Source organism: Danio aesculapii, chromosome 9 (assembly GCF_903798145.1).
Source record: "Danio aesculapii chromosome 9, fDanAes4.1, whole genome shotgun sequence".
Classification (NCBI taxonomy): Eukaryota; Metazoa; Chordata; class Actinopteri; order Cypriniformes; family Danionidae; genus Danio; species Danio aesculapii.
In genome coordinates, this window is record NC_079443.1 from 50,566,031 (window position 1) to 50,593,519 (window position 27,489).

At 35.3% G+C, this 27,489-nt stretch overlaps 2 protein-coding genes across 2 annotated transcripts in view; both read left to right on the forward strand.

The window, feature by feature from the left end:
• fap (fibroblast activation protein, alpha) overlaps window positions 1-9,141 on the forward strand; it is a 34,511-nt gene extending 25,370 nt beyond the window's left edge. The window contains exons 18-26 of the mRNA XM_056465937.1: window positions 1,405-1,506; window positions 1,589-1,658; window positions 3,383-3,577; window positions 3,852-3,906; window positions 5,451-5,550; window positions 6,075-6,133; window positions 6,215-6,287; window positions 6,536-6,609; window positions 8,417-9,141. Coding sequence (XP_056321912.1) covers window positions 1,405-1,506; window positions 1,589-1,658; window positions 3,383-3,577; window positions 3,852-3,906; window positions 5,451-5,550; window positions 6,075-6,133; window positions 6,215-6,287; window positions 6,536-6,609; window positions 8,417-8,518 — 830 coding nt within the window. The 3' untranslated portion in view covers window positions 8,519-9,141. The remainder of the gene's footprint in view (window positions 1-1,404; window positions 1,507-1,588; window positions 1,659-3,382; window positions 3,578-3,851; window positions 3,907-5,450; window positions 5,551-6,074; window positions 6,134-6,214; window positions 6,288-6,535; window positions 6,610-8,416) is intronic.
• Window positions 9,142-16,303: 7,162 nt separating this feature from the next.
• On the forward strand, window positions 16,304-20,884 carry gcgb (glucagon b). Its single transcript, XM_056465163.1, has 4 exons — window positions 16,304-16,392; window positions 16,481-16,583; window positions 19,751-19,906; window positions 20,649-20,884. Exons 2-4 carry the CDS (start codon window positions 16,486-16,488, stop codon window positions 20,767-20,769), a joined length of 375 nt encoding a protein of 124 aa, XP_056321138.1. The 5' UTR covers window positions 16,304-16,392; window positions 16,481-16,485; the 3' UTR covers window positions 20,770-20,884.
• Window positions 20,885-27,489: the final 6,605 nt, after the last annotated feature.

The window sequence follows — 27,489 nt, forward strand, 5'->3', positions numbered from 1 at the left end:
AAATGAGTCGAATGAACTTTCTGTAAATTGAGTTAACTACACTCATTTCATTTGATAAAGTTGACTGTTGGGTTTTACAGGGTACAGTAGGTCCATATATGGAAAATAATTTCTGACAAAAATCATATTTTAGTATTTTACACTTTTAATGACCGATTTCTTGACAAGCATATCTGAATTCATAATTTTTTTAATGATTTTAACCCTTTTATTTAATTTAGCATTTCTTATTATTATTATTTTTATTATTACCAAGTCAATGATTAGAAACAACACTAAGCATTGTGTAATCAAAAAACTACCACACACATGCTAAAAAAACTCTGATATCTTTACCAATCAACCCACATAATTAGTATTACCACTTTTTTTAATTAATTACCCGGTCCTTTTTTTTTTAAAATTTAACAACATAATAACGGTGGACCAATTAGAGCGGTTTTCAGATCGACCGCAACTTTACGTAGGAGTGCGCTCCCCTGCCCACCAATATTGATTGACAGCTGCATATGTGATCAAGAGTTAGTTTTACAAGTTTAACCTGTTATAAAACAGTGCACGTGTGTAATTAATTACAGCGATTCACTTCAGATTCACTATATAAGCACAGCTGTGTGTCAGAACAATTATAAAAGACGCTTCAATCCCGGTTTGTGTTAAATCAGGTTTATTTTGTACATTAATATAAGAGATATCCATACAGCAGTGGAGATTAACCTGTATCCTGTCACATTTTGTGCAAAAAGAGTGCAAAGCTAAACGTGCTGCGCTGTCTTTGTCTGTGTGTGCGTACACGTGTCTGCGCTGTGTGTGTGTCGTGTCCGCGCTGTGTATGCGTGTGCGCGTGAACTTTGTAACAACATTGTGTGTGACTCATCGTTGCAACTTAACACAACTAATGCATCAAATACTCATTGGTAAAGGTCTTACTGTAGTATTTCTCACAAACGCTACGTGAGATCTGCTTCCTTTAAGTCTGTCTGTTGTCTGACGCAGCCGAGGGAGGAGATTAAGGCACGCAGAAAGGCACGTAGAAACAGTGGGCGGGGAGGATTAGCCTTAAAGGCTCAGTACAGCAAAACCGCCACCCGGTGCAAAAATGTATAAAATAGAATCTTATAAAAGACATAATACAAAATCTGATGGGTGTTTTGAGCTGAAACTTTACAGACACATTCTGGACACACAAAAGATTCATAATAAATCTGAAAAAAGGGGTAACCTAGGTGCCCTTTAATATTTTACATTAATACATGTAAATGACATTCCTGTCTTAAACGTTCAAGTTTTTGTGTCTGTGTGTCCATTTGTCTGTGTGTGTGTGTGTGCGTGTGTGTGTGTGTGTGTGCGGTTATTTTACTATTGTTTTGAAATCAACAAAGATCTTTTATTATTTTGGATTAGAGACTCAGGTGCTTGAGGACAATAAGAAACTGGAAAACATTCTGACTACTGAGCTTCTGATGCCAACCAAGAAACGCGGCACTCTGAAGATCGCAGGATTCGGTATGTTTAATATTTTTATGTACTTTAGAGAAAAAAGATTTAGCATTAGATTTAAATCTGTTCATATGATCCGTTTCTCCAGATCTCTGGTATCAGATGATGTTCCCACCCAACTTTGACTCCTCCAAAAAGTACCCTCTTTTAATTGATGTGTGAGTAATGTTTTTTTTTTAATGTAATATTTTATGCCGTTGTCGTTTGTAAAAAAACAATTAACCTGAAAAATTTGTATTATTTTAACCACAGCTTTTTGATTCACATTTGTAAATAAACCTACAGTACAATCTATTTAAAAAACATAGGGTGAGAAAATTAAATCACGATCACATTCGAAATAAAAGTTTGATTTGACAATATGTGTATATTAGGTATATAAAAATACACAGGCATGCATTTATTTGAGAAAATGTTTAAATATAGATATAAATGTATTTATATAAAATATATATGTATATGATACAAATTATATATAAATGTAACTATCTGTGGCAAATGTTTTGTGTAATTTTGGCATGTATGTGAGTTTAACATATACACTATAAAAACATCATCCCTAAATCAACAGTTTGCCAAATTATATGTATACTGTATTTGAGCTTACAAACATAAACATTATTTTTAAAAATCTTTTAGACATTACTAAGCAGTTTATAAACAGCTGAAAATGCTGTTTTTGACTTCTAATCAGAAGAAAACAAAAAAAACAAAAAAAAACAAACAAAAAAAAAAAAACAGTTGATCGCATCCAAAATATGTCTGTTTTGACAATATATGTGTATTGTGTATATTTAGTTTGATACACAGGCATGCATTTATTTAAGTAATTATTTATTCATACATGCATATATATATGAATACATTTTACACAGCCTTTTACACAGATCCATCAACTACCAATGGCATTATTTCAATGACAAATGTCGTGAGTGCAGTATTACAAGTCGAGATCAAGCCAATACAAGCATGTGGATACAAGCAACTGCACAATAAATACTAATTGGTAAAGTTCTTACAGTAGTATTTCTCACAAACGCTACGTGAGATCTGCTTCCTTTAAGTCTGCCTGTTGTCTGACGCAGCCGAGGGAGGAGATTAAGGCATGCAGAAAGGCAAGTAGAAACGGTGGGCGGGGAGGACTAGCCTTAAAGGCGCAGTACGACAAAACCGCCCCCTAGTGGAAAAAGGTATAAAATAGAATCTTGCAAAAGGTATAATAAAAAATCTGATGGATGTTTTGAGCTGAAACTTTACAGACACATTCTGGAGACGCAAAACTCTTATATTAAATCTGAAAAAAGGGCTGACCTAGGTGCCCTTAAATACATTTTGGTGCGATTATTTCCCGCTATTACAAAAAAAACAACGCCTGAATGATTTGAATGAGAAACTGTAGCCGTGTAGCCGTGGCAGGATGAATTTTGGCGTTATGCCCTGCCGTTTGTTGATCTTGGGGATGTTTTCATCCATTCTGGGGGGATTTGGAGTCTTAATTTGGCCAAACTTTCTCGTCGTTTCAGCAAATGGAATGATTTTTGGTGACAAATCCTCTTTTGACACATATTTTGGTAAAAAAATGCTTTGAAAATTCACAAATTCAATAATACACTGAGTAAATTGACTACCCTTTCATCATGTTCATGGCTGTTTTTGCCCCATTGATCATTATAATGACATAAGCTTTACCTCTTCCCAACACAAAGAATGCATGATAAGCTGTCATGGCTTTGCAATCAAAGATTTTATTATAATGACATTTAAAAACAATGAAAGGGTAATCAATTTGAACAGTACACAAGTGTTGATAAATGATTGATGCTCGCAGTTATTACACAGAATTTCTCTGCTATAGCTGTGTTTTTCCATTCTCACATTAAAGGTATGGCGGTCCAGCCAGCCAGAACATAGACTACGTGTTTCGCTTGGAGTGGGCGACGTACCTGTGCAGCACAGAGAGGATCATCGTGGCCAGTTTCGACGGCAGGGGAAGTGGTTTCCAGGGGGATGAAATAATGCACGCCATCTACGAGCGGCTGGGGACGTACGAGGTGGAAGATCAGATCACGGCCGTGAGGTGAGGCGGAGGGAACGATGTGCACACGCTCATGCTGATCCACAACCATTTAACCTGACGTAACATTTACAGACAGATCAGAGATACCAGTCCAGTCTGCTTCCTGAAAGAGAAAAAAAAGAGAACGTGACATGGAGAATCTGTCAAAATAAGGTTGATGGAGGGCAAATGCTAGACGAGTTGACTGAGATTTTCATGACAAACCATCATCTACAAAAGATGTTTGGTTAATATGAGTAGTTGTTTTGTAATTGCTTTATGTGTTTCATTTCAGAAAGTTCATTGAAATGGGTTTCATTGACAAGGACAGAATTGCGATGTGGGGTTGGGTAAGTGCAATGCTTTCATTAAAAGCTGCTTTCATGTCTGTACATTCAATGGGTTTTTGTTATTGTGTTAAGTCAAATTTCAGGATCACGTTCAAAAGTTTGGAATAATTAAGATGTTTTTTTGAAGATGTCACCTCTGGGTGAATTTATCTGATCAGAAATGCAGGACAACTGTTATACTGTGAAATATTCAGGTTTTCAATAACTGAATATTCAGCATCAATACTCCAGCAGACCTGTCACGATATCTTTTTTTTTCTTCTTGTTGTTATATGATATACTGCACCAAAATATACTGCGATAAACAAAATTATAGTCATTTTAAGACTCCAGAATGACAATATAATATCACAATGCAAGTACACTCGTCCAAAGAACACATATTTTACTCTTAAGAATATTTCAATTAATTATAGTGATTTTAACTACTTAATGAGGCACTGGAACCAGAATGTAAAAATGCATGTCCTAAATAAATAACTGATAATTGTAAGCAAAAGTTAAAGGTAAAAAGTATCAGAGGCTGCGATATCTGCTACCTGATCTACAGCATTTTCAATAGTCAGATACCCGCATGAAAATATACTACAAGTAAAACACTATAGTGTTTTTAGCCATACTGACACCTCCAACAGAGATATAGAGATGTTGCACAATTAGCTAATGTAATGTTTTTGTTTTTTTTATTTAATGTCATATCAGTAGCCAAGGCTATTTTCTTGGGAAGAACATTTCAATAACAATTATACAATAAAAATTAACAAACAAATCAATACATAAATTAAGATTTTTAGTGTTAATACATGATAAAAACATTTTCCCTGGTTTTCCTGGTTAAGACAGTTCATTTCATTAAAAAAGCCTTCAGGAATCATTAAAAGCAGGACAGCCCAGTAAAATGTGTTTTACAGTAAGGGGAATTGTGCAGCACAAACATTGAGTCGGGTCTTCACCTTTGAGCAAAAAAGCATGGGTTAATCTTGTATGTCCAATACAACATCTAGGAAAAAAAAAAATAAAAATCACTTGATCAAATCTAGACATAACATGTCTTCAAACTTTGAGATTTCCGGTTGTAGATGTATGTGTGTGTGTTTTAGTGGAAAGTATGATAACATCATTTTTGCAAAATAGAAGTATATTTGGTAAGATTATTTGTATTTTACTGTGATTTTAAATCATTTAATGCATTTTTGCTGAATAAAATTGATCTTAAAAAAAGCTTAAACTCAATCTTTAAAGAAAATATTAACTTTCAGATAAGGATATCCAAAATAATATTCATTTCTTATCTTGATGCACTTAATTTTCCTAATTAAAATATAAATAATCATCATTGTAAGATCTAAGCACTGTTCTGTGTCCGACAGATCAACTATTATATCTTTTTAACCTGTTTTAACACAGTTTAATCTGTTTTTAATAATTTTTTTCTTTGCTGTTTTATTTTCTTATACTTGTTTCTTTTATTCCTGTTTATGTAAAATGAACTTGTCTTGCCTATGTATCTCACGTTAATGAGGAAACATCCTGCTTGATTACAGTCCTATGGCGGTTATGTGACGTCTATGGCTCTGGGATCAGGAAGTGGGCTTTTCAAATGTGGAATTGCTGTGGCTCCTGTTGCAAAGTGGGAATATTATGGTATGGATTTCATGATCAATACAGAAACATTTTTTTTTAAATCACCATTAAATGCAAGTAACAATAGTCTTTTCCCTATTGTGATGTGCAGTAGTCAACATTTGAAGTAGAATCACAAGCTTTCACCAAAGTTGCCCTAAAACTATTGAACTTTTTTGATTTACTTCAACTGTTGACTAGTGAATAAGCAATTGAAATCGATTCCAGCATAACAACATGTTAGACAGGACAAGACTTTGATGGATTTGATGGGATATTTATGTGTTGAACTGATGTGTGTGATAGATTGATCCCTCCCCTCACACAATGAACACCAATCAGTAAAGAGATTCTGTTTAAGTGGGAGGGGAAGTTATTTTGATTAAAGATTATGAGGACATGAACTAAAATAAAAGCGCACAGATTAATCACTTATAATAAACACCGTCATATTCTGTTATAAAAGGAACTGAAGCCATGAACTCAGTGTGACTTACCAGAAATGGTTGTGCAAACCTAACTTGATCCAACTCCATTCTTCACAGATGCCGTATACACAGAAAGATACATGCATCGCCCTCAAGACAACTTTGAAAGTTATAAAGTAAGTTAACCTGTAAGAAAGCACATGCTTGATTTCAGAACAGTGATTAATATTACTCTTAATATATTTGTTTGTTTGCAGAATTCGACAGTGACCGACAGGGCAAAAAATTTCAAGTCTGTGCAATACTTGCTGGTGCATGGCACTGCAGACGGTAAACACAATTCAATACACACCTGAGAGCAGATAAAACAGCAATGTACAGTATCATTAACCATTTATAAGGTGATTGATACAAATTTGCACTGGGAAACAGTTTTCAGAATTACAAATAAACCGTAAGATACTGAATTAAACAAGAAATTTTAAAATGGATGATTATTTTTCATTATAAACTGTAGTGTACACAGCATTAAGATCTTCTTGACATGTTTTCTTGCTATTTTGACTTCACTACTCTAGACAACGTCCACTTCCAGCAGGCAGCGCAAATTTCCAAAGCTCTGGTTGAAAATCAAGTCGACTTTGAAGCAATGGTGAGTTTCAATGAATAATTGAATTAATGAAGTACCCTATTATGCTATGTTAAATTAACTTGGCTTTAGGCATCAGTAGATAATGATTTGCATACGATTATTAATCCTTCGAAATGCTGCTTTCAAATCTGCGTTTGATCGAGAGAGATTCAGTTTTTACACTTTTTCAGTTCGTTACAAACAATTAAACAGAAGTACTGGGAGAACCTCACTGTTTAATGGAACTTGACGCTGGTGAATGTTGTAGCAATTACATTGTGTAACCAATGGGTGGCGACAAACAACCATGAAAATTATGTCATTGAATAGGTTTTCAGAAATGATCCACCTATAATGAAACGAATTGTTTAATTATTAATTGAATATAAATATAAATATAGTATGCTGTACAAGATGTTCGATTTCTATATTTAGCATTATCAGCAACGGTAGCAAAGATAATTTTTCATATTGAATATTTTAGTTTTTCAGCTTGTTCTTCCTTGATTTTTATCTTTATTAAAATGATAGGTTCTAAGTTCTGTTAGTTAAAAGCAATAGTTTTTACAGTAATATTTTTGTATAAATTGAAAGCAGATGACATTAGTTTCCTCCTTTTATTGCTGATCGCAAAAAATGGTCAGATCCATGGCTCAAAAACCGTAGTGTGATCAGATCTGTGAGATTTGTGATTGGTTTCACAACTAATTGCCAAAGATGAATAGGGAAAAACACCAGAGGAGACATGCAAAAAGCTGGTCAGCAATTAAAGCAAGTGCTTGATTGATGAAAGTCAAAAAGCTTTTCTATTGATTATCGAGAAGAGTACGAATGAATGTTTGACATGACACTGTTCAAATCTAAATAAAAGCTGAGAAATATATATATTTTTTGTCACAGTGATGCCTGTTGTACATGTTTTAGGAGGAGTCCTTGTAATTTCCGGTCTAAAAAAAAAACTTGGCTAATATGGCTGTATATCAGCACTGCTGGGCGGCGGCCGTTGGCTTGAGGCTGCAGGCAGAGTGCTTAGTGCCCCAGGAGCGCCAATATACAGCCATAATCGCACTGCTACAAGTGTGATATTGTATTTATAAAACAGGTCGACGCCATAATCATGTCATAATCTCCCTTACCGGTTCTATAATGATTTGTTCAGCTGTAGTTTGAAATGTACACTGAGAAAACGTTTTTTTCTCCCTCTAAGGACTTATGCGGTCTGTCGCCATCTTGTGGTGGAACATCAACTAAATTTCTTTTCTCTGCTCAATATGACAGGCTGATGGCCACGACGTGCTAAATCTCAGAAATTATGCAAATATACTATAAAACAGCCACTATCTGTATAAATAAACTGCATTGTAGTAATCTAAACAACTAAATTCTCGCCTAAAAAGACTCAAAAGCACATTATGTTGTCCAACAGCTGCAATATTTGTCAAACTGTAGTGAGTTAGTTTAGCTTGATGCTTGGCACTATGTGGGTGGAGTAACACACAAGGGTGAAGAGGATGTACAAGTGCTGTTATTGCAGATTATCGCATGGCTATCAGCCAATTGGATTCAAGAACCAGACAGAACTGCTGTGTGTATACAAACCTTAAGCAACGAATTGATTCAAATGAACCATATGGAAATCAATGCAAAATTATTATAACATTGAATTTAGAGACAAATGACTATGTTTTCTGACCTCAGATGCATTTAAACCTGCTGTAAGACACCACAAGAATATTAGCACACTTTAAAATACCATGTGACCTGCTCTTTAAGCAGTGAAATAGCTTGAGTACTCCAAAATGGTCTAAATTTGTTGTATTTTTTTCAGTGGTACACCGATAAGGATCACTCACTATCTGGTAAAGCGCGATACCATCTCTACACACACTTGAACCATTTTCTGAAGAACTGCTTTGCTGAGAAAAAATGAATGGACATATTGATGCTTCATGAAGACAATTGTTCCAGTTGCAAAAACACTGTTGCTTTGCTTTACATGTTAGTCTGTATATAGAACATGTTGATGAGAACAAACTCTTTTGTCAGAGTCATTGACATTTTATATTGTTGTTTTTATTGTTGCATATATGTGACATTAGATGTCTTTTTTATTGAATTGCTGTGATGATTACTTTATGAATGTGACCTGATAAGAATGCAGTTGTCATCACAGACTTTGGGACTTTGTTATGACGTTACATTTACAGATTGACTGTGGGATTGGCGTTTTATGCAGGCGGTTGTGTTTATGCACTGACTTCAGCATATCTGTAAAAAATATATAATATTCAGGATTTTAATGCCATGGATTTTTAATTGTTTACCTAAAAAGGAAATCAGCTTGAAATTGGACATTTAATTAGCTTTTTTTCATATTTTAGATATTACTTTAAGGGGTGTAACAATATATTGTCACCATATATGCCAATACAAAAATAAAACTATGTATAATGTAATGTACAGTTCATGCAAAATGAGAGTTACTGTAATTGAGTATGAAATATGGTGATTTATCAAAAACGAAGGTCACATTTTAACTTTCATGTGTATTAATTATTAAAGAATAAAAAAAAATTAAAAAACACTATAATTGTGAGTTATTAATATTTATATCCTGGTGTTGTTGGATTCATTTGACTGTAGTGCACTGTACAGGCCTTTATAGTTTATATATTATGGTACATGAATAGTGCCACCTGCTGGTTGAATCATGATACACACATACTGAATGCCAAAACAGCACACATAATGTCATTCAAAATGTTATGAATTTGATATAATGTTATGCTATATAAATACATGAACTTGTTTAAAATGAACAAAAACGCTAACATTGAAATAATGTAAAGCCAGCAAACCATAATCCAAAGTGGTTGTAAAATATGTAGATTAATAATGTCACTCAAGCTACATTTAGTTAGAAAGCTTATACAAAATCATCTGTGTTGCAGTTACAAGTTATAAAGAATTATCATGCAATGAACAATCTTAATAAAATGTTTTAAAAATACACAAAACATCTGAAAGACTGAAGAATTACAACATTTAACACTTGATGCCATCTAAACATTAAGTTTATTCATTCATTCATTTTCTTTTCAGCTTAGTCCCTTTGTTAATCAGGGGTCGCCACAGGGGAATGAAACGCCAACTTATTCAGCGTATGTTTAACACAGTGGATGCTCTTCCAGCCGCAACCAATCACTGGGAAACACCCATACACTCTTGCATTCACACTCATACACTTCGGCCATGTTAGTTTGTCCAATTCACCTATAGCGCATGTGTTTGGACTGTGGGGGAAACCGGAGCACTCTGGGAAAACATGCAAACTTCACACAAAAAATGCCAACTGACCCAGCCGAGTCTCGAACCAGCGACCTTCTTGCTGAGGTGATCATGCTACCCACTGCACCACCGTGATGCCCCCTAAACATTACGTTTAACATTTAAAGGCATGCAGATGAAAATATTAAATTCTTAATATTACTTCTAATAAACATTAATACATTCATTCATTCTACTTCAGCTTAGTCTCCATTTCGTAACGTGTTTAATTAAACCTTAGATTAAAAGATCTTTGTTTTATTTACAACACCTACAACAAAAATGTTATGCTCTAAATTATTAGGGAAAAAGTTACATTTGATGTTAATAAATGAAAAGGTTTCTGCAGCACTCAATGTAGTTTTCAGGCATTTTATATATAATATAATAACATATATAATATTCAATTCAATTTTATTTGTATAGCGCTTATACAATGTAGATTGTGTCAAAGCTCAGTTCAGTGTGGTTTAATAATCACTACTGAGAGTCCAAATACTGAAGGGCAAATCCAACGATGCGCAGCTCTACAGATCCCGAACCATGCAAGCCAGTGGCGACAGCGGAGAGGGAAAAAAAAAAACTTCACTAATGGCGGAAGTGAAGAAAAAAAAACAGTTGGTTTTTATTATAATATAATATAACAACATATATAATATAATATAATATAATATAATATAATATAATATAATATAGGCGACTTAAAGATCTACATGCAAACATGGACTGGAATTCAAGGCAAAATTATTCACCCTCATGCAAATTTTTCTCTTTCAAATATTTCTCAAATGTTAAACAGAGCAACACATTTTTCACATTATTTCATATAATATTTTATATTCTGGAGAAAGTCTTTTGTTTTATTTCAGCTACAATAAAAGCCGTTTTTAATATTTTTAAACCATTATGGTCAATTTTATTATCCCACTTAGAGTATTATTTTTTAATTGTCAACAGAACAAACCAACTCTATACAATTATTTGCCCGATTACCCTAACTTAACCTAATTAACCTAGTTTAGCTTTTAAATGTCACTTTAAGCTGTATAGAAGTGTCTAGTAAAATATCTAGTCCATCTATCTATTGATTTATTCAACATCGGCTCATTCAAAAAACGTTTATACATTTCTGGAGATCGCAGATTATGTAGCTCGAGGTAGATATGGCTGCATTTCATCTTTAAAATTATGGGCCGGTATGATGTCATTCCTTTTCTCGCTTAACAGCTAACCGCTTAACTCAGTGTGGACGGCTTTTCCGCTGTTTTCAATTTGTTCGGTAGCTTGACATGTACATCAGTGGACTTGAGATACAGAGCAGAGACAACGGGGTTCGAGTCTAGTAAAGAACAGTTCAAAAGCTAAAAAATAAATAAAGTAAATAACGGTGAGAAGGTGGTAAAATCTGAAAACGTGGTAAAAATCAGGGGGCTTTTTTCTGGCTTTTTAAAACCCTGTGGTTGGGTTTAGGGAAGGGGGTGGGAAGGTCAATCAGTGCTTTTTAAAACACTATTGGTTGGGTTTAGGGAAGGGTGGGGGTCTCGGTCGGTTGGTCAGTCTTTAAGTCAGTCAGACAACAGCGGCCTCTGGTGGATTTATGCAAGAACAGCAGGCGCAAATGGCACTTACGATAAAAATTTGAGATCTGAAAAAAAAAAAAGCGCACACAGCGACCTCTGGTGGACTCATGAAAACAAAAACTGCTAAAAAAATAATATTAATAAATAAATTTAAAAAGTAGCTCCTGGGACGTATTTTGCCTTAATCTGATTAAGATAATAATTTGATTAAGGCGTTTACATATACGAGTTACTTTTTAAACATTCCTTCCATGATCCCGTTTTACAGTACATGTTATAGCAAATAATTCAATTAACGTCATTGCTATTCACGTTTCATGTAATTTCGGGCAATTCATTTTTTTATAGAAAACATCTGTAATCATTCAGGATCCGCACGCAGCGAGGTTGCAGGAAAAAACAGGAGTTCTAGCATTTACAGCGAGGGAATGACATTCAATGCGGTACAGAGTTTGTTGTTGTGTTAGAGATTAGATATATTGATTACATATTATATGTATTATTTACATAATGCTTTCAGCATATTATAACAGCTCGTCACCCAGTCATAAGCGCGGTTATTCGGAAAAATTTACGTTAAAGTGAGCGGTGTTTATCTGACAGGTCCATTTGCGACAGCACCCTCCCAATGGATATTGGATAAGGAGAAATGGCCTAGCATCCAGCCCCCAAATATACAACTATCTCATTGAAACTCCAAGTGATTTAACAAGAGAAGTTAAAGGCCTACAAGTCTTTGGACGCTTACAGTTTTGTTCTGTGTGGGCATGTGCAAGAAATAATTCTCCATGATCACCAGATTTAAAACTTTATAGTAATAATAATAATACATTTTATTTATAGTGCGCTTTTCTTAGTCCCAAAGCGCTAACAGGGATACAAGGCAAACAAAGCAGAGCAATAAAGACAGTCAAAAAATAAAGACCACAATAAAATATGAACGATTCAATACAATTGGATGATAAAATTTACAAAAATAATGAAAGTTGAAAGCAACGGTAAAAAGGTGAGTCTTAAGAAGTTTCTTAAAACATTCCAGAAAAACAGCATTCCTGATGCTGGTGGGTAGGCCATTCCATAACTTAGACGCACTGTACGAAAATGCACGACCACCCGTAGTCTTCAGTTTACAGCGTGGCGGATACAGCAAGATTGCAGATGAAGAACGAAGACTGCGGGTGGGAGTGGCCAGAGTTAGCAGGTCACAAATGTAGTCAGGTGCTAACCCATGCACTGCTTTGTATGTTAAAATCAGAGTCTTAAAATCAATACATGATTTAACAGGAAGTCAGAAATTGCAGAAGTATAGGAGTGATATGGTGGCACGAGGAAGTATGTGAAAACTGTTGTGGTTTCTGGCTTTCCTCTAACTGAATCAAGCTCAGACTGGGGTTATGAATATCAGAAGAATATACTTTATTGGAATATTTCCCAAAAAAGCAGAGACAGCCTGGAGCAGACCCATCTCAGTCTCTCCCCAGGACAAATCCAGTGTCCCTCAAATTTGCTATCCCCTTTATCCTTGCTTCCTCCCACCTTTGTGTTTTCACAGCTGTTTACTGGTTCAACAGGCCTCTCCCGGCTCCTACTCCTTTACGACCCCTCTTCTTGTTGGCCCTTATAAATGTACAGATCTAATATAATCACCGTTTTTCCACATACAGTTCACATTTGGTAATCATGACTAGTATCTATGTTTCAAACATCTAAACTGGACTCTTCTCTCCCATACAGTACGTGTCTTTTCAAATATACATGACAGTTTCAACAAGTGTTGTATACATTTCATGCCTTTCTGACACAGATGGTTCTCAATGCATCCCCAAGTCCTCTCTCATGCTCTTATGACCCCTTTGCCTTAACCTATCACCTGTTTTCAAAGATATATAATGGCAGATCCGTAGGGCCCTCCATTCACCCAATTAAATGAGTCTTCATATAGGTTTAGTAAATAAAAATCTTCTTCAAAACCTGTGCAGCAGAATTTTGAATGTACTGTAAACATCTCAGAGCTTGCTGATAGGCCCCCGAAGAGTGAGTTACAGAAGTCAAGACGTGATGTGATAAAGGCATGGATAAGCCTTTCTGCATCAGGCTGTGATAAAAAAGGTCTAATGTTACATAGGTGAAAGAAGGCTATTTTAGTCAAGTGTTTGAAGTGTGAGTTAAAACTAAGCTGTGCATCAAAAAGCACCCCAAGGTTGCGCACATGGGTAGAGGGAGACACTTGAAGATCACCAACACAGAGATTAAAATCATTACACTGGTTAACATTGGTGGAAGTGCCAATTTGTAGAACTTCTGTTTTAGAACTGTTCAATTTGAGGAAATTATGATTCATCCAGGCTTTAACTTTCAGAAAACAGGCAGATAAAACTGACGTGGCAGAGGTGAGATCAGGGCGAGCACTGATGCAAGTCTGTGTCATCAGCATAGCAGTGATACCCCAGGCCAAATTTATGCATGATCTGCCCAAGAGGCAACATGTAGATAGTAAATAGGAGTGGGCCAAGGACAGATCCTTGGGGGACACCCTGGCGCAGTGGGATAGTCTGAGATCTATGACCACCCAAACTGACAAACTGTGAGCGGTCAGTGAGATGAGACACAAACCAGTTAAACACCGTACCAGATATACCAATCCCTGGGTAATGATAAACAAGCAAAACAACTGCATTCTGACAGTGAACTTCACTCCACCACAGTTTCATTCATTAATTAATTTATTCATTCAATCCGGGGTCGCCACAGCGGAATAAACCGCCAACTTTTCCAGCACGTTTTTTTGCAGCAGATGCCCTTCCAGCCGCATACCATCTCTGGGAAACATCCACACACACTCCTACACTACGGACAATTTAGCCTACACAATTCACCTGTAGCGCACGTCTTTGGACTGTGGGGGAAACCAGAGCACCCAGAGGAAACCCACGTGAATGCAGGGAGAACATGCAAACTCCACACAGAAACGCCAACTGACCCAGCCGAGGCTCGAACCAACGACCTTCTTTCTGTGAGGCGACAGCAGTACCTACTGCGCCACTGCGTCGCCGGTTCCACCACAGTTTAATTTTGCTGAAATCATTGCTTCAATCAAAAACGAGTAATGTGTATGATTTAGCATAGCTTACCTGATTTGAAATGAGAACTGCAGAGTCCAGCATTTTTAATTAGGTCCTCGTTCCATTCAGCTCTTCTGATGGCTGTTAGCCAAAGACATCTGCAGTTGGCATTAAAAGCAGTGTGGTGTACGGTAAAATGTAAGTTTTAATTTAAGTCGAATTTGGCATACTACCGCACAACACGGTACGATTGAGACTGCAGCTCTGCACAAGACGTTTGGCCAGCGGAGAAATTAAAATGGTCGTGCCCAACTGAGCCTGGTTTCTCTCAAGGTTTTTTTTCTTCACTTCCGCCTTTAGTGAAGTTTTTTTTCCCTCTCCGCTGTCGCCACTGGCTTGCATGGTTCGGGATCTGTAGAGCTGCGCATCGTTGGATTTGCTCTTCAGTATTTGGACTCTCAGTAGTGATTATTAAACCACACTGAACTGAGCTGAACTGAACTGAACTTAAACACTACAAACTGAACTACACTGTTCCTATTTACAGTTACCTTTTATGTGAAGCTGCTTTGACACAATCTACATTGTATAAGCGCTATACAAATAAAGGTGAATTGAATTGATTGCTTTTGCAACCGGTATGCGTGGTTGAACCCGCGTAATGTCATGTGTGATGTAGGTAGGTAAGTCTCCTATATTTTTATTTTATTTTAACTTTAATTGCAGTTTCACTTTCATTGAGAAACATTTCATTGCTTCCCCCAACGTGACAAACTGAGGTATTGGCTGCACAGACTGGTGGAAGTGTTGTTTTAATAGAATAATAGTTTGATTGCAGTGTTTACATGTCTGTACTGCACTTCAATAACGTGTCTAAAATCTGCATACTCCACATGTCTTAATTCCATTTCTGTTTAGTTCGATTATGACCTTAATCGGATGAAATTAATCAAAAATGTCCGTTTACATGGTCGACTCTTAATCAGAGTATTGTCTTAATCGTATTAAAATCGTATTATTCTCCATTCACTCATTGAGTGGGGTCTTCCCCCAAAAAAAAAGCATGGGTTAATCTTGTATGTTCAATATGGCGTCTGGTAAAAATCACTTGATCAAATCCAGTCTTAAAATGTCTTCAAACTGTTTGAGATTTCAGGTTGTATTTCATACAATTTATTATTTTCTAATGCATCCCCCTCCTCTTGCCGCTTATTTAAAATGTAAACATTGATAAGAGGTCTCATCTCTGAAGGAGAAATTTGGCATTTGTTCACCACTTGCTTCAAAGCATCCTTAGCACAAATTTTTTGTACAACCTGCCTCTGATTATGTCTGTAAAAGCATATTGCACATTCATTTTGATAACCTAAAACATGTAAAAAAATAAAAATAAATAAATAAATAAATATTACAGAAAGTAAAAAAAAAAAAAAAACAGTACAGGGAAAAAAGTAGCTTTGTAAACATCAGTTTCTAAAAATGTGATTGAACGCATCTCATCCTGCTCGGCTTAAGTAATTATTTGCTCTCTTCTTTTTTAACAGGACTGAAACATGTTTGATTTTTACCTTAAGTGACTTGTTTGACCATTTCCCCATCTCTCTTTCAAACACGATCACAGAGCAAATACATTCATGCATTGAGATTAATGGATTGAAACTAATAAGTGTGTGCGTGCGTGTGTGTGGATCATGCCACCTGGGCATCACTATATAAGACGGAGAACATCAGGCTGGGACCATGAAACCGCACTGGGAGCCGAGAAAAGAGAAAACCAGCGAGACGACATTAAAATCCTCCACTTTATCTCTCCGACACAACCCGAGACAAACCAGGTGAGCCGGAGAACTTATTTTAGCACTAAATCCTCACAGTCTGATTGCATGAATGCTTTACTGAGTAGCTGTGTGGTCCAATCCTCAGGTAAGATGATGGTAAGGATCTATGCTTTCATTGGACTTTTACTTCTCATCCTGATCCAGAGCAGCCTGCAGATCCCCTTACAAGACACGGAAGAAAACGGCAGGTATTTATTACCAATTATTTATTTATTTTTTAATGGCCTGCATTAGGGCTGAACAATATATGAGCAATTCCAGCAGTATGGATGTGACATTTGCAGTAAAAACTCAAAACATAAATTCACAGAGAAAGCAAATGTTAACATTATTGTGAAACATCTATTTATATGGTCCAAAACTACTAAACAGAGTTATGGGATCAGAAAAAACTCAACCTCTAAACATCTTTTGTACTTTAAATGAAGAAAATAAACATGCGTTAGGGATGTGAGCAATAATGTATGTGAATTTACAGTATACAACATACTTTGCCGAAATTCTGTGAATTAAACTGCACAACCCAAAAGAAATAATGCTAATAAAAAGGATAAGTTTACACTCTATAGAACAAATGATAGATTTTTATATATTCCTGCATTAATAAGGAAAAGCTTGGTTGTAGATGTGACTAGGGTTGTCGCGATACTATTAATAAATCTTACGATACTATACCAGCTGAAGTATAACGATACCAAGTAGTATAGTAGAAAATAAGTAAATTGTCAAATACTATATTTTATGTTATATCAGGCTAGGGGCGTAGTGGACGTTTTAAAAGTGGGGGGAGGGGGTGGGCTGTATGAAATTAAAAAAAGTTTACATTCCTAATCGCCTGTTTCTTAATGGTCTATCTAAAAGTGTTGGCGAATGTATCCCCACCGTTCCCCCGGTTGCTACGCCCCTGATATCAGGTCTACTTTAATTTAATTCATAACTCCTTTATTATTGAAAAAAGTATTATTTGCACATCACTTCAGCCAAAATGTATTCATTCTTTTCGTTTATTGTGTAGATTACTGACCAACCAAAAAAATGCATTAAAATAAAAATACAAAATTACACCGAAGTAAATTTGTTACAAAAAGAGCATTTTTCCAACACAATTAGGCTACAGGAGACTGTCAAAATTTGTTTCAATGTTTCCTGTTGCTATTTTGGGTTTGTCATCTATTTTTTTTCGTCTTATCAGGTAACAATCCAAAGTAATTCAAAATTTACTTTGCGAGTTGCTCTTTTTAAGAGATTGTTATGGTTGTTGTAACTACTAAACCATATTGACAGGAACAGAAATGAACCGATTCAGATGTGCGTTCGAACTGAAGCGTTAGAAAACGTGCAATAGGCTACCATAAAAGGTGCGAATTCTACACAGTTTTGCAACCTTAAAGGGCTACACAAACTATTACAATAAAATGATCTATCGTTGCACAAGCGTGTGAGCATTTTAGTGACTTTTCCAGATGCAACTTTATCTATTGAAGATAAACTATTAATGACGATATTACCGTTTACAAACTACAGTGGCACCGCCAGTATTTTCAAATAAATCAAATAGAATTGTCTGAAAACATTAACAGATACTTGAGTATTTTTACAGTGCTGTAAACAAGGCCAAAGCAAAGGGTGTTATTATTTTAATTTTTTTTATGGTAAGGTTGATATTTGCATGGAATTGCTCATCTTGTTTGATCATTGATATCGCAATGTGTGTGTATCCACAAAATAGTCACATCGTAGGATTAGATTTATTAAAGATTAATTTTGAATGGTTGTATGAAATGTATACGATGATGACCATGTTGTTTTACGTTTGTTTGTTCAATTTTTGTATTTAAAGACCATTACATTTACCAGAAAATCATAAAGCATTGTTATTTTACTCTGTCGTATTAATATATTCTTGTAACTGATTACAATTTATGCAAATCCACCGCATAGAAAAAGACTTGATTTAAACTCGATCTAAATTCATGAAATCTATTCAAATAGAGCTCTCTGAACCATCTGGTGAAATTATACTCGTATGAGCAATTCCATGCAAATGTCAACCTTGGCATAGGGTTGAGTCGAAAGGCGATGCCATCGTCCATCGCCGATGGCTGATAGACATCACGATGCTGAGCCAGCATAGCGATCCTCTGCCCCGTCCAGAAACTTGCTCAAGAAAAATACACACTTAAGCTCAGTTTACACCAATACGTCTTTGTTTTAAAATAGCATTTTAGAACGAAAACGCTCCACCTCCACACTAGCGTTTCATCTAGCATTTCTGAAAAGCCCTCCTTCCAAAGTATACCGCAGAAAACGCACATCATGTGACCACACACACACTCGGTCATGCTGCAGCATATGCGCGCGTCTGAGCTCCAGCAGTCAGCAGGTGCTCAGAGCGCAAAACGGCACGTCGGACAGTTTATCAAGGATGTACCACTGGATCGTGCCTCATTTGTTGTAATTTTGATATTTAATTAATCTCGTCTCCATCTAAAGACTCTTGGGTCTTTTGAATCAGGTAACGTGTCACAGCATCAGTACACTGCTTCTATCTTTTACTTTCACGCTTTAACTTAGTAATTTTAGTGAAAACCTCAGACACTGTTGGTTCCTGTTGGTTGTGCACCTTTTTTACCAACCAAGTTTGTCGACGCCATTGTAACGACACGGATCACTCTGCCTATTCATGCCAGAGACCCACGCAAAAAGTGATTGACAGGTGGTAATATGTGTGTAACTTCTCTTTATTTATGGGTAAAACAAAGACTATGCGGGTCAGGTAGTTGAAATGGTAGGCTACAAATAATTGGTTATAAATTGGTTAATGCACTAAAAGAAATTAATCATTGGATTTTTTTTTTATCTTTTTTTTAAGGTAAGTGGTAGCAAATAATTTATATGGGCTGAATTTAAACAAATCAAGTTGAACATTACTAGATATATTTGTTTGTTTAAATTCCACCACTTACCTTAAAATTGAGTAAATCCAACGAATCATTTTTTTCAGTGTGAACTAACAAACAACTGCATTTTCATCAATTAAAGCAAACAAACATTAATAAATACTTTAATAAATATATTGTTCATTATTTGTTCATTTTAATAAATGCATATCAGCATTAAGTTACATACAGTGATTTTTTTTCATACCCTTTTATATAAATTCAGCACAAACATTAAATGTTTATATTTTTGTTATAAAATGTGCTTAACTGGCATACAGTGTCAAAATGCAAAACATTATGATCTTAAAACATGCTTCAGCTTTTGTTGTAAACAAAATTAAAGACATTTTTCATTTTATTTTCAGTTTATTTGTTTGTGTGTGGATAATGATGCATTTTATATTTCCTTCCAGCCTTATGTCTGAAGACGTGCTATTTAATGACCCAAGAGAAGTAAACACCATGAAGAGACATTCAGAAGGCACTTTCTCAAATGACTACAGCAAATATCTGGAGACCAGAAGAGCACAAGACTTCGTTCAGTGGTTAATGAACTCCAAAAGGAGCGGGTAAGATTACTCATTTTTGTCTTGCTAAATACTTGATGGATAATTCACCCAAAAAATGAAATGAAATGGTCATCATTTACTGACCCTCCACTTATTCCAAAGCTGTTAGCGTTATGTTGACAAATTATTTTTTAATTCAATTCCCAGAAATGGTTTGGTTTAAATGGCTCCTAAAGGTAAATTAATTAACTTTTTTTCCAAATCAAACATCTAAAGACTCTAAATCAAGATACATGTAATTTGTACATTTAATTGTTTTTTAAAATGAAGTGAGTTTATGATTAAAAACAAATATCCAGCAGTGGGCTCTGAAAAACCTAATAAATTAAAATGGAAAAGTATTTTTAATAGGACATCGTCATTTTTATTTCAATTAAAGAATTATTTTGTATTTTGCATTTATTTTTTAACCGTAATTTATTTGTTTTAATGCCATATCATCAGTACTGTTTTTAACAGTAATTAACACAAATACACTGTAGCGAATTGAAAAAGGCTGCCTTTGTACTGAAAATAGAACAAAAGTTTTATATTTGCATTTATTTGCTAGAAAAGACAGTAAAAAGTTAAATAATTTTGAAATTATATTTTAAACGTCATTTATTTCAATGACTCAAAGCTTATTTTTGTCATCATTACATCCTAACATGATCATTTGTTGCTGATGTTGAAAAAGTTCTTTATTTTGCTTCATATTATTGTGGAACAGATTAAACGAACGTTTTTTTTATCCCCCTCCAAGAGTCCCGACACGACGACACGCAGACGGCACATACACCAGCGACGTCAGCTCATACCTGCAGGACCAGGCGGCAAAAGAGTTTGTGTCCTGGCTAAAAACAGGACGAGGACGACGCGAGTGAGGATTCTCCAGACCCAAATATGAACTACCATGCATTACTGTGATATTCGACAATACGCTGTTTTATAATGACCAGTGCTGTATGAATCATGCAAATAAACCTTTCTTCAAATGAAGCACTTGTTGTATTTGTTTAAGTGACTATAGAAACTAAATGATTTTGATTAATAAACACAGACTGTGTTAAAAACAGGTTTAAGGATACATGCGTTTTCAAATGTGCATGTGCTTTTTGTTTTACAAATGTTCAGTGAACAAAAATGTGTTTTGGAAATTGGTGACATTGAAAAAAAAAAAAAAAAAAAAAAAAAAGCAAATATATATTTGAAAATGCATGCTTAAACCTGTTTTAACAGTTTGTGTTTATTAAGGTCTGTCAAACATAGAATTACTAGTTGTAATTCAACTAGCTGTCGCCACTGGCTTGCACGGTTCGGGATCTGTAGAGCTGCGCATCGTTGGATTTGCTCTTCAATATTTGGACTCTCAATATTCTTTAACAAACAGAAACTAGAACCTGTAACTTTATTAAAAACTAAATGAAGAAATGATCAGCTTATACATTGTAAAATATTCAGTACTGTGAAAAAAAAATAATATATATATATATATATATATATATATATATATATATATATATATATATATAAAATGACTGTTTATACTGTTGCTGATAACGTTAAATGTAGAAATCTAACAATATAATTAGTGCAACCCATATTTATTTTTAGTCTCATTTTCAATAAATGATTAAGTTCTTCACTCATAAAACAATGTTTCACTGTTAGATGTGTCGTTTTTAAAGAAATATTCAGTGGCATATTTTTGGCCACCTATTGGTTAAATTATCTAATTGCTGCCTACAACTTTAATTTTTGCGCATCAATTTAAATGCATATGACCGTGATTTTTAATCTTTACCATAAACATCAGTGGTTTTATCTAAACTATAAACTGTTATCCCAATACTTCTGTGTTATTTGACTTTTTTGTAACTTCATAGCTAACTCAAAATACTAAAAACTCAATCTCTTTCCTGATTTTTGTGTTTTTCAAACACAGATTTGAATGCAGCGATTCGAAGGATTAATAAACATATGCAAATCACCATCATATATAATTTATGTTGCGTGATATCTCAATCTTTTAATGATTCGTGCAGCTTACACTGAATGCATTAATGCAGGCTAAACAAGTAGTGACAGAAAACACCTTTACTAACCTAAGAAACCCACCACAACTTCCATCATCATTATATTTTACAGGAAAGCCTAAATGCTTTCATACATGTGATTTGAATCACGCGAGAGACAATCTTTCTGGGATCGTTACAAATTTAGGATTAATCTACAAGTAAAAATAAAGTATTAATTCGCTGGTCAAGCCTGTTCTGAACTGTGGGTTGTGATCATAGACTGTAAAATATATGGACGTAGCATCCGTGACGTCACCCACAGGTTTCTGAACACTGCAAAAGAAGCTACAAGTAGGCACGGCCAACCGTCGCCATTTTGTTCGCGCGTCATCGCACCCACGGAGGGATACCAAACAAGGGCAAAGAGGCGGAGAGTAAGCGGAGCTACACACACCTGCTGGCACTTTGCTTAGACCTGGCAGACAGACTTTACTTTGGGAGAAACGCTTGATACTTTATTACCTGCGACTTGTTTGTGTTCTGACCACATGTGCTTGGCTGTACACTATATTAATGAAGTGTTTAGACTTTTAAAAACACTGTAGTAATACATTGAGCCACTAAACATTGTTCTTATGACGTTTTTCTACAGGAGGAAAACGCGAATTACTTCCAAACACTTCAAATATAGTCTGTGTTAGTAAATGCAGGACTATTGATGAACTCCAGCATAACACTGTATGATAACGCTTCAGATGCCTGTTCTAGAGCCTACAGCTAATCAATTTGTCACATTCTGGAGTGCTTTACGGGTCTAAAGAAAAATATTAATGATAAATGATCTTAAATAAAACAAACATTTATAGAGATGGTGTATAAGTATATAACTTTACTCACATGGGAAACGGAGGCCACGTGAATGGTTTGAGAGCACAATTAAATGCACACAGCATCCCATATCATCTGATAATTGTAAGAAATAAGTCCAAAAGGCAGCTGACTGTGTAAAGCCACATAAAACAAAACAAAAATACGATGAATATGCCGAGATCAGTGGCTAATCTGCCCAATTTAGCTGAGGTGAAGTGACGGTGACCAGTGTGACCTAGCTGTCACTCAAGTGGCCACGCCCTTAATTATGCAAACTTAACATAACCTAATATAAAGGAAATGAATGAGTTATAAAAAAAATTCACCCCCTCACAGTTGTCATGGAGGGTAATAATAGCTATATGAACCAAAATCGTTCTTTGTACCAGGCTCTAAACACCTTTTTTTCTGCTGTAAAGTTGGCCATTCTAACAGTGGGCTCAATTAAAATTTGCTCTATTATGGAGCCAGGACTAGCGAAAATTGCAGTTTCAGTTACTTCCGTATTGGCTTCCCGAGGGAGAGCGGGAGGTTGCCGCTTGGTTGTGATCCATACGAATCATGAATCAATAGTCACGCGTTTCACCACTAATCATAAATACTAAAAAAAAAAAAAAAAAAAAAAAACTGCTTTTCTTTTTTCTTTTCAGTCAGATATTGTTTGGCCTAAGTAATTGTTAATACATTTCAATATTTTATTTATTCATTGCAATTGTGATTAACACAATGCACAATGTAAAATCCTGATGCACAACACACTGAAGCACAGATCCTGCGAGTATAAGTAGACAACCTTTTAGTTCACTTAAAAGCCAACATGCTTAAAGAAAAATCCAACACATTTATCAAGATAATACCTCAATGTCCCCTTTGGGAGGCGTTCAACACTTAGACTTCACGAGCAGTTAAAACACTATTTGTCAAACTGACATGCAAGCAAATCCTGCAAATCAAACACAATTCATGTGGGGAAACAATTGCAATCAAACAAAATAGCCACGTGTCGAATGGCATCAATCAATCTGTCAGTATCACAAACACAAAATTTCAGAGTGAAGCTTGGACTCCAGGTACCTTTTACATAGATCTTCCCCCATAATCCCTGAGGAGAACTTACTTTAGTGGCCCGATGTGTCACTCCTGCTTACCTTAGCGTGTCTAACATGACACTGACAGAAGACGAGAGTCACCAAAGCCTTGTGGAAACGTGTCAATTATCCAGCGCTGTCGGCCACTGTGGGACTGCATGTCTCCAGTCCTTCAACAAGAAGAGAACAGCACCGATGCCAGAGATGCAGACCGTCCTGGGAGCATTTGAGCTGTCAGCTGATGCTACAAACCATCTGTTCACCAAAAAGAGGAAACCTAAGATAAAGCAAACAGGATCATTCTGGGTTTTTTTTTTTTTTTGTTTTTTTTTTGATGCACAATATAAAATCTGCAAGTGGGCAATCTTTTAGTTCACTTAAAAGCCAACATGCTTAAAGAATCCAACACATTTATCAAGATAATACCTCAATGTCCTTTTGAGAGACACTTAGCATTTAGAGCTTACGAACATTTAAAACACCATTCGTTAAACTGACTAAGTTGTCAGCTGATGCTACCAACCAAAAAAAGAGAAAACCCAATATAAAGCAAATGTGATTTTTTTTTTAAAAGAAGAATGCATTCAAGTACTCAGAGCTATATTTTAAGCCATTTTCAAATTCTTTTTCACTGACCAAAACTGTATTTATATACATTTTCTTTTTTTTTATTCTTTTTTTAAATTTATATATACTGTGTGTGTGTGTGTGTGTGTGTGTGTGTGTGTGTGTGTGTGTGTGTGTGTGTGTGTGTATATATATATATTTATTTATATATTATTGCAATGAGCAAATGTTGTTGAGCATGAAAATAAGGAAATGTAAATAAGAAATAGACAACACAATAGGTGCAACGGGCAACAACAAAAAAAAAAACACCAACCCAAAAATAGTTTTGTTTCATTTTGATAAATGAAAACTAAATTTCAGAGACAGTTTTGGGAAAATTAAAAAACAAAAAATCCTGATATTCCAGGATATTCCAGACTTTGACTAAACATATACAGTTGAAGTCAGAATTATTAGCCCTCCTTTGATTTATTTATTTTTTTCTTTTTTCTTTTTGAATATTTTTTCTTCTGGAGAAAGTCTTATTTGTTTTATTTCGGCTAGAATGGTCATATTTTTTTAAAAACATTTTACGGTCAAAAAGCTATATTTTTTCGATAGTCTACAGAACAAACCATCGTTATACAATAACTTGCCTAATTACCCTAACCTTCATATATAGTTAACCTAATTAATCTAGTTAAGCCTTTAAATGTCACTTTAATCTGTATAGAAGTGTCTTGAAAAATATCTAGTACAATATTATGTACTGTCATCATGACAAAGATAAAATAAATCAGTTATTAGAAATCAGTTATTAAATCTATTTAATCTCCGTTAAACAGATATTGGGGGGGAATAAACATGGGGGCTTAAATTCTGACATCAACTGTGTGTATATAAGGGCAAAAAAGACAAAGGAAATAAAGCAATAAAGAAGGCAAGAAAGAGAGCAGAAAAGAGAGAGGGAGAAAGGAGCAAAAGAGAAAGAAAGAAAAAAACAAAAGAAAGAAAGAAATAATGATAGACTATAAAACAGATACAATTCTAAGTATAGAAATGACACTTTTCTATAATGCATAAGTTTACAACAATAAAAAGACAGCAACAACAATAATTAAGAATACATACAAACTGAGGTAAAGTTGGGTTTTTTTATTAGCACATTCATTCATTTGAGCAGTGATAACTTGTGACAGTCCCCATATTGTCTACCATGCCACTTTGAATATTCATTCTGAAATCGGATGCGAGTATGACTTCAAAACAACATTTAATTTACTGCGAACAATGCTGTACTTTGATAGTCATTGGCTGATAATATGGTCTCCCTAATTAGAATTTGCAAAACATACTTTTCTGAAATGATATTGTTAAGGAGAAACCCTGAATATGTGAATGTAAGACCAACTTTACCTCAGTTATATACAATAAGGTACGACTCTTTCTGGGTTTAAAAAGATTTGCATTTAAGAACAATTCCAGAAAAATTTACTCCAGACAAAAACAGTTGTCTCATCATAACATTAAAAATAGGGCATTGCAAAAGTAAGTGTTTTACATTTAGGAAGTAATGCAATACTGACATTTTAAAGCAACTTTAAATAAACAATCGTAAGTATAAATTGAGGTTTTATTTTAACACACTCGGACTTTCTCAATAATAAACTGTAATTTCAGAAAAGTATTATTAGCAAATTCTAAATAGTGGAATCACATTCACAGCCAATGATCAAAGTGCAATATTGTTCACAGTCAACTGAATAGTGCTAATGTTGTTTTCAAGTCAAGCCTGTTTCACACCGCAAGCAGCGCGTGTTTTTTCGGCGTCCTTGTAAACAGATTAGAGCTTTCATAAGATAGATTTGAGCTTTTTTAAATAGTAAAACTATTTTAGTCTGTCTTGCTTAAATTTCACACTAGTGTTGGAGGAGAAAAAAATAGAATGTGGCCGCTACTTACGGGAGTTGTAGTCCATAGCGAAGTGTATTGTGGGTAGTGTAGTTCCACACGCATGCTGGATGATGTGAGCTCGCTGTGTGCTGTGCAGCTGAAGCAGAGGAAGAAAGCTTTATTCGGCTTTGTTTTATGTTCACTCAAGTTATTCCACCTGGGAGCTGTTTGCACTGTGAACTGGACAACACGAATATAAATAAAAGAAGGGCATGCATTGATTACTTTTGTCCGTCTCATCCTTAGCTGTTACTCTTCCGCTGGACATTACTGAAGCAGAGAAAGTAACACTAGTTTGATCATGTATAAATATTTTAACTATATTGTATAAATATTATTATAACTATTCCTACAACAACCTGACAATCAAAACCCAAATGACATGATATCACAGGCGATTGTCTTCTGAGCGCACCAGACATGAATTACACTCCTCGCAAAGCTTAAGCAGATAGTACTGTATGATCTATATCATTTGTAAAATAAAGACTTGCAGGTTAAAGAAACAGCATAGAAGGAGGTTGCCGCGAAGAGCTGCGCGCTACAGACGCAGCTGGTGTGAAAGGCAAACGCTGCCTGCAAAACAGCCTGCACGCTGTTTCTGCGCTTCATTCGCGCTGCGCACGCGCTGCTTTCGCTTGCGGTGTGAAACAGGCGTCATACTTGTATGTGATTTCAGACCGTATATTCAAAGTACCATGGTAAACAATATAAGGAGCATGTCACAAAGTTGTCACTGAACGAATGTGCGCAAATAAAACCAACTTTACCTCAATGTCCATTAAAGCATTTCTAATGAAAAACCTCAGAATCACTTCATGGCATATTAAGAGAGTGTATTGACGGATGGCAGAGCAGTACCAAACTACACATTATTCGCCATTTTAAATTGTAACACTTCCCCAATGAACTTTAATACTCTAGTAAAAGAAACTTTTTGTATTGACCTTATTCTTCAATGCGGAAGTGCGCTCGTTTTTGCGATTGTTTTAGAACTTCCGATTCAGCCGCCTGTGGGAGAAATGACTAGGAATAATAAACGGCAGAAAACGGTCAAACTACTTGCTCTACAAACAAGTGTTTGCATGACAATACAGACAAAGTATAAATAATATATTAAGAAAAT

What these genes read in the sequence shown, in the direction of transcription:
- gcgb (XM_056465163.1), top strand. Translation starts at nt 16,486, where the DNA reads ATGATGGTAAGGATCTATGCTTTCATTGGACTTTTACTTCTCATCCTG. An exon ending in GACACGGAAGAAAACGGCAG is followed by an intron (nt 16,584 to 19,750) that starts GTATTTATTACC and finishes ATTTCCTTCCAG; the next exon opens with CCTTATGTCTGAAGACGTGC. An exon ending in ATGAACTCCAAAAGGAGCGG is followed by an intron (nt 19,907 to 20,648) that starts GTAAGATTACTC and finishes TCCCCCTCCAAG; the next exon opens with AGTCCCGACACGACGACACG.